The sequence below is a fragment of the Muntiacus reevesi genome, chromosome 12 (assembly GCF_963930625.1).
Source record: "Muntiacus reevesi chromosome 12, mMunRee1.1, whole genome shotgun sequence".
NCBI lineage: Eukaryota > Metazoa > Chordata > Mammalia > Artiodactyla > Cervidae > Muntiacus > Muntiacus reevesi.
Window position 1 is genome coordinate 50,646,354 of NC_089260.1, and position 15,565 is coordinate 50,661,918.

At 36.4% G+C, this 15,565-nt stretch overlaps 1 protein-coding gene across 6 annotated transcripts in view; it reads right to left on the bottom strand.

The window, feature by feature from the left end:
* Positions 1 to 6,616: 6,616 nt before the first annotated feature.
* Positions 6,617 to 15,565, bottom strand: part of YTHDF3 (YTH N6-methyladenosine RNA binding protein F3) — a 33,278-nt gene continuing 24,329 nt past the window's right edge. For 3 of the 6 annotated variants that reach the window (XM_065903570.1, XM_065903568.1, XM_065903569.1), the window contains 2 exons: positions 14,294 to 14,792; positions 6,617 to 9,722 (listed from right to left, as the gene is read on the bottom strand). In XM_065903570.1, the coding sequence (XP_065759642.1) occupies positions 14,643 to 14,792 (150 nt within the window). In that variant the 3' untranslated portion in view covers positions 6,617 to 9,722; positions 14,294 to 14,642. The remainder of the gene's footprint in view (positions 9,723 to 14,293; positions 14,793 to 15,565) is intronic. The other 3 variants (XM_065903566.1, XM_065903567.1, XM_065903571.1) reach the window with 3 other exon arrangements.

A 15,565-nucleotide genomic window follows, 5' to 3' on the forward strand; every position in this document is an offset into this window, starting at 1 on the left:
ACAAGAACTGAAGGGAAAGAAGAGGCTGTGTCTATGAGAATGAAACTCACATTAATGTCTTTTTTTACATTTGAACTTTTCTCAGAAAGCTGTTCAATATTTCTCCACACACACTCATATACATATATATGCTATTGATATTCATTCCTTTGGTTTTTCATTTGACCTTTCAACTACTGCCTGGAAACCTGAAGAAATTTGAAAACTTCAGTTTTTCATTCCACATTTCATTTAACACGTGACTTTTCAACCATTGCCTGGAAAGTTGAAGAAATTTGAAAAAAAAAAAAAAAAAAGAACCAAAACAGAGAATCAAGCCAAGGCTACACACAACTCCAAGATAGGTATTGAATATCTAACCTCTTTCTCAGGCTTTCCCACCCCCAACCTTACTAAAGGAGTAATGGAGGGGGCGGGGGGGGGGGGGGGGACCATCAATTTACATAAACTCTGAGAAAGGAAACGTGCCTTTCCAAAAGAGGAATGATTTGACTCAAGATTTGACATGGTTTCAGTTGGCTTTAAATTTAGATACAAGAAACTGTTAGTGGGTACATTTCTTCTCTCCAACATTACACACAGAAAACATTGCTCATAGTTTAGATATTTGAAATAAATATGTAAGTGCTGGCACATTATATTTTCCAAGGGGTATGAGTACTTGTCTTTATTACATTCATTTGCAAAGATGTCCTACGAGCTTATCATTACATATGGACACAGGTAGTCATGTTAAGATATGTAATACAGAGGGAAGGAAGTTTTGGGACTTTAAAAAAGGATAATTTAGGTCAAAACCTTTAAAATAAAGTGTTAAATAATGAAAGATATGTCATTTAAGGAGTGGATTCATAAGTGATACAAACAAGCCTTGTACCTTGTAATTTAAAACAAATACACAGAGAATTCCCTGATGGTCCAGTGGTTAGGATTCTGTGCTTTCACTGCCAAGGGCCTGGGTTCAGTTCTTGATCTCAGAACTAGGATCCCACAAGGATTTGATTTAGGTTCAAGAATTCTTTGAATAGGAATCATGTCTTTCTTCTATGAACCACACCTCACCTCTAAGGCACCATCTAAAATTTCCCACTGGAGTGAAAATGGAAAATACACTTGCAAACTACACACACACTTCTATATTGTAATGAGTTTCCTGCCAAGTTTTTACTGTTTTCTGATCTACACCTAATTAGACAACTCACTTTTATCAAGTATTTTCAAAGCAGTCAATTTAGTTTTCAAAGCAACAACTCTCTTTCAGTCACATTTTATCAGTTTACATATTTAAATCTCATAATAAAAGAAATAAGTACAACTGGAATAAACAAGCTTAGAAAAAAACCACACATTATATTGGTAAGCATATGTACAAGGGCAAACTAGAAAACAGCTCTGAGATGCAAGTATTAACTGTGATCTAACCAAGTCAGTTACAGCTGACAGCCCAAGCAGAATAAGCTTAATATACTGGAGATAAAAGCTTTAATATTAGCATGCAACAATATTATGATAAAGCTTAATTTGTAAACTTTTTACCTCAAGATATAATCTTGAATATATACTAGAGTAGCTAGTACTACTATGCGTCAAATAACTCTTCCTTCTAAAGCTGTACAGTATTACCAATGACATATGGAGGTAACACATCCACATTAGTTTCCATTTTGAATTTTTAGTAAACATTCATAGTGAAGCTCTTATAGTTCACTAACATACTTAAGTGGCATGGATATAAAGGGACATTTGTAACAGGCAAAGCAAACATTTTTTTTTTCTTTTTTTTAGTATTTATTTATTGCTTAGCAGGTAAATGGAGAAGGCAATGGCACCCCACTCCAGTACTCTTGCCTGGAGAATCCCATGGAGCCTGGTAAGCTGCAGTTCATCGGACATGACTGAGCGACTTCACTTTCACTTTCACTTTTCACTTTCACACATTGGAGAAGGACATGGCAACCCACTCCAGTGTTCTTGCCTTGAGAATCCCAGGGATGGGGGAGCCTGGTGGGCTGCCGTCTATGGAGTCGCACAGGGTCGGACACGACTGAAGTGACTTAGCAGCAGCAGCAGGTAAATAATCCACCTGCATCACAGGTGGAGACACAGGAGATGCGAGTTCAATCCCTGGGTCACTAAGATCCTGGAGAAGGAAATGGCATCTACTCCAGTATTCTTGCCCGAAAAATTTCATGGACAGAGGAGCCTGGCGGCTACAGTCCAACAGGTTGCAAAGAGCTGGACACGACTGAGCAATTAAGCACACACATTTACTTAGCAGTGCCAGTACTAGTTACACCAAAATTTCTTGATCTAATTTCATCTTTGGCTTTATTTTCTTGTATTGCTTATAGATATTTTTGCTATTCCCCCATTTGCTCTCCTTTTAGTCTAATTTGCCTTTGGTTTTGCTGTCTGTTCTGCTCTAGCAGGATAAACTAAGTGTATTGTTGCGGTTCACTTACTTTGAAAAACAATGGCTGACAGTCACTGAAAACCCCAAATTGCAAAAAACAAAGATAAATAATAATTTAACTAAGCTTTAGACAGGCAGTGCCTATTCCCAGGATCTCAATCATATAACATTATGAACTGAAAATAAACTTTCTGCTGCATCTGAGCAGCGAAAATTACCCTAAGAAATGTCCAGCAGTAATCAATAAATCCTAAATTTTCCATATGAAACAAAAGAGAGCAAGTTAACACTTAAAAGTCTTGCCACAGACCCAGGGGCTGTGCTCACTTTTACTTACTCCTTCTGAAATAGGCTCCATTCCACCCCTTCTGGGGCTTCCCTGGAGGCTCAGACAGTAAAGAACCTGCCGCAGTGCAGGAGACTTGGGTTCGATCCCTGGGTCAGGAAGATCCCCTGGAGAAGGAAATGGAAACTCACTCCAGTATTCTTACCGAGAGAATTCCATGGACAGATGAGCCTGGCAGGCTACAGTTTATGGGGTCACAAAGAGTCAGACACACTTGAGTGACTAATACCTATTCCTTTATTTTTCTAACTGATGAGGAAATGTAGGCTCGGAGCCTAGTGCACCCAGATTCCAGTACAGGTTTATCGGCCTCCAAAGTCTATGCTCTTGGCAAGAATATCACGCAGCAGACTCAGAAATATTTCAAAACCATTCCATCAAAAAGGATGCCGAACTATTTAAATCACCTTTAAAAGGAATGCATCATTCTAACCATAATATTCTGCTTAACTCCTACCTCTGGCTTTTCAATCCACGCAAATTTGAATGACTATCTGTTCTTATACATAAGACCAAGATAACCAGCCATCATCTAAATTTTCCCTATTAATACACCTTCAATTCCTTTATTAAAACCTCTGCACTGTTATACACACAATTAGGATCCATTCAGGAAGGAGGTATGAATCTCTAATAGAATTCCTCCAAAATACAACTAACTGTTGAGAAATGAGGAAAGAAAGAGAGGGGAGGGTAGCTCTAAAGAGATAAAAGGAGAGTAGCACTGACATATACACACAAGCACGTGTGAAATACATGGGGAAGCTGCTGTATCCGTGCTCTGTGACGACCTAGAGGAGTGGGGTGGGAGGGTCAGGATGGAGGGGATATAAGTATACTTATGGCTGATTCACGGTTTTGAAAGGTAGAAACCAACATAACGTTGTAAAGCAATTATCCTCCAATTAAAAAAAGTAAAAAGGACACACGAGCCTGCCAGGATGAGCCTAGGTAGTCGGATTCCTGTATTCCTCTTCATAAACACAAGGATGAAAGAAGAGTGTAACTGTCTACTCAAGTATGGACTGTGACTTCCTTCCAAAGCCCAGTGTGGAAAGGAGGGAACAAGAGTGACTTTATAGTAGAGAAATCTGACACTACCACAGCCAAGCGGTCCAAGTCAAATCAACAGGTGTGTGTTGGTGGTATGTATCCTTGACGTGATGTGGTAGAAATGGCAGCTTTACCCATGTGTGGTCTTCCTCCCAAAAACTTGTAACCCCAGTCTAATCATAAGACATATGTTCCAAAGAAGGAATACTTTACAAAATATTTGACTAGTTCTTCAGTACTTATCAAGGTCATCAAAACCAAGTGTGAGAAACCATCTCAGTCAAGAGGAATCTACGGAGACATGACAACTGAAAGTAACGTGGTATCTATCCTTGATGGCGCCCTGAACCAGAGAAAGGACATTCGGTAAAAACACACAAAAATCAGAAAAAAATAACAACAGATCAATACCGATCCATTTATTACAACATATGTACCAGACAAACGGCAGATGTTAACAAGAAAGGAAGCTGGGTGCAAAGTAGATGGAAACTCTCTGTACCATTTTCTCAACTGTTCTGTGAAAAGTGAAAGTGAAGTCGCTCAGCCGTCTCCGACTCTGTGCGACCCCAAGGACTGTATGTAGCCTGCCAGGCTCCTCTGTCCATGGGATTTTCCAGGCAAGAATACTGGAGTGGGTTACCATTTCCTTCTCCAGGAGATCTTCCTGACCCAGGGATTGAACCCGGGTCTCATTGTTCTAAAAACAGTCTATTTGAAAAAAGAAAAGGATTAATGCAAAATGGCAGTAGAATAAAAAAAAGGACTGGATTTCTTTAGGACACACATTCTCTTGCTTTATACAAACACTGTGGAAAAGATGAAGGTTTGAACCACTAGACTTCCGAGACTCACTGAAGGGAAGCAGTGGTTGTATTTTATCAGAGCAATTAATCAAATATAATTTGAGGTTTTCAGTACCTATATTTTGACATAAACAAAAGATAACCATCACAAATTTTACTGGTTTCCAGACTTACTTTTATGAACACTCCTTATTGCTGGAGTAAGTCAAGCTTAGAAAGTGATTTAAATCATAAAGTTGTAAAGATTCAGAACTGCAAAGAACCTAAGATGCATTCTATGCCAACCTCCTGAACTTATCAAGGGCACTAACACAGTCATCTGTTCAGTGTCAGTCTACCAGTTAGGAGGACTCGTGTGCGCTTCCTATTACAAGCCTCTTAGAAACAGTATGAGAATTACTGAGCTATGTTTGTGATGTAGATATACTTAAGGAGTATGTAAAATAGTCATTTTAACAAAAAGAAATATTTAAAATTTAATACTAAGGGAAAAGGGACCATTGTGTAAAACATAGTTTATCTTTGGATACAATGTTTTGTCTTTCGTTTTATAGAGCAGCTTCTATTTCAGTATTTTCTACATTAATAGGGTAAAATGTAGAGCAATTGCAACCTATCCATGAAATGGGTAAACTTCCTGAGGGGGAAAAAGACTGTGTAAGTCTGACTTTCCAATTTCCAATTCTAAGATCCTCCTCTATACAATAATTCCACTCTGGTTACAAACATATCAGAAGTAGCCAACGATAGTTCAAAATGACATTCCAGTAGCTAACCTCCGAGTGTGCTACATAAGGGGTATCGGTTGGAAGGGCCCAGGGCAGTAGGAAGGGATGTGGAAGCCCACCCCACAGCGCTACAAACTCTGAACTCACATGTTACTTGAACACTAAATTTTACAAGAACAACTTTTATTTACAATTAGTTCCAATGTTGTACAAATATCTCAAGTTATGGACTAGACACATTCTGAGTTCAGTGCAATGTTTATAAATAAATTGTATCTAAACTGTCCTATCTGTGGGTGATCTACAGGAGAGTTCTGCTCCTCACTATTATTGTACTGAGAGATGGGGAAAGATTACATGTCAAGACTAGGAAATGACAAGTAGTACTGACTCTTGAGTCCATGGATTCAGTCAACCTGATTGTGCAGTACACTCATATTTACTACTAAAAAAAGTCCAAGTGGACCCATGTAGTTCAAACCTGTGTTGTTCATGGGTCAACTGTTCTAAGAAAGCAAACGACTTAGGTCACTTAACTTCTAACTGCAAGATTATTTTAGTTTCTAGGCTAGAATTACTGAATCTAATGTCATGAACATAAAGCCAAGTCAGGAAGAGTCTCAACAAGAAGCAAGTAGCCTCAAATATAAGCTGCTGAAGTGAGGCAAACCTTCTCTTTAGGAGATGAACAGTAAGAAGGTGGCTTCCAGTGATGCCAGTGTGGACACCTGGGGTGTCTGTAAAACAATGTCCTGATCGTAGGCTAACTGTGTTGTATGCAGCACAAAACTAAACTCTGGTTCCTCCCATCTGAACAAGTGCTTTATAGAGCCCAGCAATGATTACTAACACACCATTCAGAGTCACCACCACCCTACCTCCATGAGCTGTAACCAGCCCAAAGGATAATGTACACACTATTAAAAAGCATTCCCTAGTCCCAAGAATGGGGGATTATGGTCATTAGACAGCTGGTGCCAAGACTTCCTCCCATTAAATAAGCCTCTTTCTCTTTTGCTCTAAGTTTAGTATTAACAGTATGTAATTCAGTAAGCTCACTGGAGTGGATAAAGATTAGGATAAACTGTTAACCTTCCTCCTCTCTTTAATTCCCCTACTTAATTTCAAATGGCCAACTAAATCTGATATAATCTCTTTGTACTTGAGAGATATGTCAATCAGGAAATTCATAACACAGTTGGCAAAAATGTTAACATTTTTCTGGAAGGCAATCCATATTTATAAAGATAAAATGGAAAGAACACAGATATGAGTGAACAAATTTTATTGAAACCCTCAAAGATTAAAGAGGACCAAATGGTGAGTTTGGGTACCATAACAGAAAATCTCACCTAACTGTACCATCATTCACAGGAATGAACAAACCCAAACACGACAAAATTCAAATTCTCATGTAATTGCTACAAGTGAATGTAAATGAACTAATCATTTTATCATAACCTTTCTTTAATCATATGAAAAAGAAGGGAATTTACATGGCATAACAAAAGATATGCAAAACTTAATGAAACACAATTCTCTTAAATTTCTCAAACTTATGTTTATAGGATGCAGAATGCACTTGAAATGATTAAATGACTTAAGCTGATTCTTTTTCTTTTTTTATTGCAAACTGTTTTAACATCAGCTTTAACCCCCATGCATGGTATTCAAAAAGAACACAGCTTCAGAATTAAAAAGATCACTTAAGTTAAAACGAGGATTGAACTCAGGAAAAGGCTGGGGTTTCTTCTGAAAGGAATCTTCAAGTACCAATACGTATAGAGAAAGAATACTAATTTTGGTTACATTTTCCCCCTTACTGTTAAATATACAAACTATATAATACCTTTCAAAATAAAACACCCATATAAGATAACTTTAATTAAGAAACACTCAAACCAGATCTTTGAAAAACATTAGGCAAGGAGTTTACTGGGTCAATAATGTCTCAATCTGTGATTGCTCAAAACATCAGGTCAGTCTCCTGTTGAAGAGCCCAGTTTCTCACCCTTCTGGGTCCCAGGAGTTAGGAAACCTCCCATTCCTTGTGCTAACGAGACAACCTGCGATCCTTTCACTTAAGAGGAAAAATATTCTGCTGTACATTGACAGACCAAGAAGGGAGAGAAAACAGGTACTCTGAAGAAAATTTAAATGAGGGGGGGAAAAAAAAATTCACCGATTGAAAAGTTTTGTTTTCGTTTTTCCCAAAGGAATGCTGCACCCATTTCACTTAATATTAGAAATCCAGGTTAAAGGCACTGGGAGGAACTCCTCACCACTAGTAGAATTACAGGTGACACTTCTGAGTCTGCTATTGCAATCAGCCTGCCTGCTGAGAGTTCTGTGACATTTCTTACACAGAAACCTACTATAAATTAAACAAGTTTCGATCTGCGAATAATGTAACAACTAGTTTTATAAAAAATATTCAGAGTTGCTAATAAAGCACCAAGAAAAAGAGAAGCTCAGAGGACTCAGAGCCTTTCTACAAGGTCACTCCTCACAGTTTTCTCCCACAGGACCTTCAGAGTGACAATGGTCCTCTCTGACCCGTCCTACCTGTATAATCCAAGGGAGGTGGAACGCTGCTGCGGGGACTACACCCAAACGCCAATTTTCATTATAAATAGTTAAGAGATATCTTACAAGATTTCATGGCTTACTCTGAAAAAGGTAAAATAGGTGCAATTTTCCTTTAAGAAAGTCTTGATTTTTGTAATACACTGTTAATATTTTGATGTTCCCTTCAGTAAACACTGGTAACTATGCTGGGACTACCAAAGCACTGTGAAGTCACTACAATTTATCTACAAATACTGTATTTTTTTCACCTGAATACAGTATTTGTACATTTTAAGAAAATATTGTACAAAAAAAAAATCATATAAATGAAAGCATCAAAGAAATATCTGTCATTAAATTTTTGAGTTGAAGTGACCAAAGACCATAGTAATGAAAACATTTCTAAACATGATGTAAACATAAGTGGAGTAATGCAAAACATCAAGGTATTCAAATCTACTATATTGCTATTTCCATCCTTAATGTATCTTTCTACATAGCTTTCTCCTTTTGGAACCGTAATATAAGGGGCAGTACATTATTTCATAACCATATGCCATCAAATCAGGTAATACAGATGCTTGACACGTTTAATTATACAAAATCAATTTGTTTCAAGATACAAAATTAACGTTGATATGTCATTAATGAAAAAAATAAGATGTTAAAAAGATAACTATAAGAATACCCAGATATATGCTGTATTCCCATTTATATAGATCTGATCAATAAAACATCAACACATTCACTTAGATACTGATTTAATCCATGGATCAAGGCCATATTTTCAAATATTTTAAGGATGCCAGGACACCGCAAAAGCCGGAGAAAGGAGTTGAGGAACAATATATGCTTGCTAAACAAGAACTATGTTTATTTAGCTAGTGAATACCTAGAGTAATAAATTTTTACTTCATGATAGCAATCAGGCTCGCAAACACCCAGAAATAGGAATTAAGGGTTTTAAATGTAGTTATAAAGGTCATAAAAAGTCTGATTAGACTGAGGTACATTACTCAAAATTTTGAGATTCATTAAGTGGTAGCAAACAAAATAATTCCTCAGACAAATGCACATTTTTCAGTATACATATTATTGGGGGAAGGAGGGGAGAAGAATGTGCATTAACTGGTGAGATCCACCAAGCTGCATATCAATATTCTGTTACACCAAACAGTTTGAAGACAAGGGAAATGTTCTAATATAATCTCAGATTATGTTTCATTTGGCTAAAATAGAGCTTAAGGTTGCTTTGCCATATTAAAAGTTTACTACAATAATTTTCACATAAACATTTAGACTTGAACTCCAGGACTAAGTATGGCGTGATTCTTTTGCTTTTAATCTGTCAAATAGCTAAAAATTGACAATTTAAAAACTACAACAAAGAAAAAGTTGAAGCAGTGTGACTCTTACATCATTGAACCACTTCTAATGGTTAACTGTTAGTATTTAACAAATTCAAAGAGTTAATGAATCCTTGCATTCATTCAGTCTTCTGTGCCTTAGCTAGGATGCATAATTACAAAAGACAGCAGATACTGGTAAAAGCTTCAGGACAGAAAGTGCTTGACGGAGTTACAGTTCTCAAGTGTGTTTGGTGAGAGTATAAGGGCAGACGCGCTGATGAAAACCATTACAAGAAGAGTCAATTCTGTGTTGTTAGAGTTCAAAGATGTCACCTTAAGCAGAAAAAAGCTTTAATAACGTCTTCTTTGACTTATTAGGCATTTCCAGAGTCTACATCATTAGTGTTGTAATTCTAACAGGACATCTTCATAGGGTTATTGTTTGTTTCTATTTCTCTCCTGAAAGAAAAACACAAAGACCTTTAAGGAATCATCATCATTATTTAGCGATTTAAATTAAATGCACATAGAAAGTAAACCATGTCCATGAGAAGTTCTTCAAATACTAATACAAGTAGTTAGGTAAAAACAATTCACTATTACCTACACACACCTCAGTGGGAGTACCACAAGCCATTTTAAAATGAACAATTCCAAACACAAAGACCCAGTTCAAGAGATTATAGGTCCCTTCCACAGCCCTATTTTCCCACAGAATTTTGTTTAAGTGAGACTACTACAATAAATGTCTTTCTAGCCCCTTCCATGAGTTCCTGATGGTTAAGTATCAAACAGACTATAAGTCCTGTGAAGCAAGCTGAGAACTACTGGCTGAGGTACGGTTGGGAGGAAAGAAAAAGAGGTGCATTAAAGTTGCATTAAATTAAGCATTCAGTGTTAATTTCTCCATATCATACTCTCACATTCAGCGTAATTCTTCACATGAATAAATATTAATACTTATTACATTACTAATAATTCCTTTTAAGGAAGCAGAAATCCCTTGAACAAAGGTTGAACTGAGTGATGTTTTCATGATGGTTATTAATCAAATATCCACCTGCAATACTTATCTTTGAGCCTGCAATTCTAACAAGTTCACAAGTGATCTAATGCTTCCAGTCCAAGGCTCACAGTTTGAAAGCCACTTGTGTCTAATACATCCCAAGACTCTATTTTTAGTTACACTACTCCTTTTTCATGACTAATACAGGTTCCATGATAAATATGTGCATACTTTGAAAATGGTCAAATTAATGTCCCATCCTCTGTGACACCAGGAAACTATTTAAAATTTTAAAGACAATCTAAAGTTCTTTGTTACTAAAGCCCTTCCTTCTCCATTTGTGTATATTTCAACAACTTGAATCACAGTATTTAATACAGAAAGTTTAACAAATAAATGTCCTACTATACAAATAACTACAAATAAACTATTTTATGCACCCATAAGTATCAGGTGGATATTCTGAAATTAAAGAATAAAACAAAAAATGAAAACAGACACAAAGTGAGCTAATTTTCAAAAGGATAAACAAAAACAAAAATCCAACAACATAAAGGAAAAAGAGACCCCCAAAAATTAGAAAAAAATAATAATTTGGAACCAGGAAGTTATAGTCTAATTTTACAAGGTACCTAAAGCTTTTTTAAAAAAAAATCAGCCTAAATATAAAGTAAGTTTATTTCTCAGCTGAAGGAAACAGATTTGTATGAGAAATGGTGAAGCCTGCTAAAATTAGCTGGATTATAAAACACAGGAGGTAAATAATGGCTCACTGTTCATTCTTCCCCATGAAATGATTAATGAGAAAGCACAAAATATAAAGTGGCAGAAATACACATTTACATCAAGCAATCAAAACATGTAGGTTCATCAACAGAAACACAAGAGCTCAAATTCCTATTAAAAAAATGATTTACAAGAAATTAACCTTAAACATAAGGAGAAAGAAAAGTTAAAAATAGTGAAAAACAATCCAGATGAAGACTGAATCAATCAACTGTATATACTTGATATATATAGTTATATAGTGGATATATATGTGTGTATATATAGTGGATTCTAAAGGCAAAAACCATTGTTAGAGATAAACATGTATTGAGTGAAAAACATATTTTATAAAGAGTTACAACAGTATTAAGCTAAAAATACAACTTTACATACATTAAAAAGTTGTCAGAATTACAAAGAAAATCTGACAGGTTCTTAATTATAGTAGGAGAATTAAACACATTTCTCTCAGTAATTGATAAAGAAGATAAATTGGTGAAAATAAAGACTGAATATACAGTAAACTGAGCCAAATAATTACAGCAGGGTACACAATGAACAATTACAAAAAGGAACTACATGTTAGACCAGAAAACGAACCTAAATACCAAGGAATCGGTATCATAGAGATCACATTTTCTGACATCAGTTTGAACAGCAAACAGGTAACAACAACGAAATCTTTCCACATTGGAAATTCTAAAACACTTCTAAAAGTCTCCCAAAAAACCATAACAAAAATTCCAAAGTTTTTACACCAGTGCAATATACTAAATCTAAGCCCCCAAATAGCACTTAGAAATTTACAAGTGTTGATTTGAAGATATATATATCTTTCAGCTGAAAAATGAGCTCATCATCCACTCAGTATGTTAGGAAACGAGCAGCAGTTAAGTCCCTCAAAGTAGAATAACTGAAATAAGACCCAGGAGAAAATAATAGAAAACAAAAAACAAAGCACAAGAAAACAAAAATAAAAACTGGTGCTGGGGGAGGGGGGTAAAAGCAGCTAACAATAGAAAAATCTCTAGAAAGACTCATTTTAAAAAAAGAAAGCATAAATAATATGAAGACTGATATAGCTAAAAAAAATTTAAAATACTATTAACACCAATACGCGGCTTCCCTGGTGGCTCAGACAGTGCAGTATCTGCCTGCGATATGGGAGACTGCGGCTCGATTCCTGGGCAAGAAAGATCCCCTGGAGTAGGGCATGCTACCCACTCCAGTATTCCTGCCTGAAGAATCTCATGGACAGAGGACCCTGGAAGACTACAGTCCATAGGGCTGCAAATGCCAATGTGCCAAAAAAGTTTGAGACAATACCAACAACTTGCTAAAAGTATAATTTATTAAATACAATGTACCAAAACAAATTCAACAGTAAAAAGAAAACCTGAAGAGACTTATAAAAACTAAAGAACTTTAACCGACAATTAAAAATCTACAGCAAACTAAAAACTACCAGATTCACAGTTTCATAAATACATCTGATTAATTATCCCAGAATTAGAGATAATGAAAAGACAGAATATTGCTTGATGCATTTTGAGTTAGTAATACTTTGATACTAACTTCAGAGAAGCATGAGAAAACTGAATCCAGTCTCACTTGTCCTGAAAGGATCTCTCTGGGCTGCTCTGATGGTAACAGGGTAGGGAGGAGCACAGAGGAGCAGGAAGGCAGGAAGGACAGCACAGTGCTCCTCCAGCATGGCAACGATAACAATGAAGGGTGCAGGGCTAGGGAGAAGTGCCTGGATTCAGTCTATATTCTGAAAACAGAGCCAACAAGACTGACCAACAGACTGGTTAGCTATGGAGTGTGAAAGAGAAATATCAAATTATTCTGGAAGGACAATGGCCCTCTACAAAGTAGGGGCGGGTCAGGGGCAGGCAAAGAAACAGAAGCCATATTGTATTTAAGATGCTTATGAAACTAAGTGAAGATATTACATAGGCAATCAGATACATGAGTCTAGAGAAAGGAGGAAAGGTCCACGGCGAGTAAGTCCTCAGCATGGTACAACATCCTTCAACAAAATTCAATTCCTCCTGAAGTCTACAAGGTCATCAACACCTCTGCTTTAGGCAAAAAACCTTAAGTACCCTACATTTATATGACAAGATCTAGAAGAGTGCTTGATATCATCAGTATTAAATAAACATTTGAATATGAGAAATCTCTGGATATGCTATTAGTCATAGACCACTAAAAACATGAGACAAGAAATAATGAGCTATGTATCAGTGATATAACTTTTAGTGTTATTTTAAAACCAGGCACATATGACACAGCTGAGGTCATAACTACACGTCGCAGTGTGTTATACGAAGCAACACAGGGAGACCGGAAACCTGAATTACACAAAGAAGCCAAGGCCCAGGAGACCTGGAAAAGGATGAAGCCTCTAGAGCTGGTTCAGCAGACAGCACTTCAGACATCATTAGGATACAAACTTTCCAAAGTGATTCACAGAACTCAATGTTTACTTTTAACAAGGACTAACAATTCAAAAAAAATAAAAGTCTGCAGAAAAATCCCTCCTCCAGCTCTTCTCCATGAATAGAGGGCTAGGTTTCAACCAAGCAGATGCAGATATCTGATGGCGTCTTCCCCACCCAGATATCAGCAAAGGCACTGGAGATCTCAAGACCAACACCTAGAATTCAGCCTGTGGAGATGAACTCTGGGGGGAAGTTTACTCACCAGCCCATGTCTTTCTGACACAGCCTAACAGATGAGCTAAGAACTCCCCTACCCTTAAGGGCAGGAGAGAGCTGAAAACAAAAATTTTCTTCAGTGTCCTCAGAGGAGTCATCACCTAAACATAACAGGTAAATGACTTACTTCCTATTATCTTTAGGTTTAAGTCATAGTATATAAGTAATAAACTTTAAGAAAAAAGCATTAAAAAAAAAAAGAAAAAAGCTAAAAATCAAAAAGAAATAAAATGGTCTCTACTGGCAGATGATATGACTGTTAGGCAGGAAATCCTAAAGATGTTCTATTAGAACTACTAGAATTAATATGTGAATTTAGCAAGGTCACACAATATAGGACACCTCTATAAGCTTGTAGCAAACAACTGGGAAGACTGAAAATACAAATTATAAGAGCAGAAAAAAATATAAAATACTTAGCAAAAAAATTCTGTAAGAGTCATGAAGTTTTCAACAATGAAAACAACAAAATTTTACTACAATTATATTTGTCTTTCCCCAAAACTTAGTTCTACAGAGCAAGGGCTATTTACCTTAAGTGGCTTACTGGTAAACCTTTAATATTTATCTGTTGAACAAACAAGGGAACAGTTAAGAAAAGAACACATAGGATCTAAATATATGGTGATAAAGGATGACTAGCACAAGATACATGCTAGCGTTCTGGTGGGGGGAGGGGTGTAGGGGAACTTATCTGGGACCCAGTAACAAGTTCTTAAAAACAAGCAGAGGAATCAATACGCAACCCTATTTTGGAGTGAGGTTTTGGACTCTTTATGATAAAATGAAAATAATAAACTTATTATAATCCAGACTGTCATTTGTAAGTGAAACTGTTCACGTGTAGCTTTTTTACATCCTAGGTCTTTTACTTTATGTGCTTCAGGGAGGTGGTTCCAGTACCCCCGTGGATATCAAAATCCAAGGTCGCTCAAGGCCCTCACAGAAGCTGGCCCTCTGTATCCATGGGTTCCATATCGACAGGTTCTTATCTGTGGACATGGAGGGTTGACTGTAATCATGCATTTGCTGCTGAAGAAAAAGAAACAGTTGAAATACCATTCAATTTAAGGTTGACTGTTCACACCATAATAGATATGAGTTATTTACCAAGCTCAGAATAGAGTACTACCACAATAAAAATGGAATCATCTTGACTATTCAGAAGACCATTCAATGTCTTAACACAGAATTACTCAGTTAAATATGTAATGTAAGTTTATTCTATCAAGTGTGATACATCCTGGGCTAAAACCTATCTTCCAGAGAAATCTTCTTTTACGTGAGGATCAGACCACTTAAGATTTTATCATAGAATTACTCACTTAAATACGTAAGTTTATTCTAACAAGTATGATACATCCTGGGCCAAAACCTATCTTCCAGAGAAATCTTCTTTTACAGTGAGGATCAAATGAAAAGTGGGATTTTATACACTGTTTGCTTCTGTTCACCATAATGAACTCACTGACAGACAACTTCAACCATACAACAGTTAACAACTATAATCTGACAATGAGAAAGCATTAAACTAAACGTTCCACTTGAGAAAGAGAAGTATAGAACTGTCAGGAAAATGTTTACTGTTGACAAAGGTATTACTGCTCAAGTAATTTCTTCTGTATCAACACAAACTTGATTACTCTGAGACAGACCTAACATCATCTCATCTCAGAATCAAAATTGCTCCAATTGTGAAAAAATTTCTATCAGGGACTAAAACTTACTCTTTGGAAATACTCAACAATATAAAATAGCATAAATGACTAAAATATACAGACTGTTCTGGAAATCAAAACTATTTA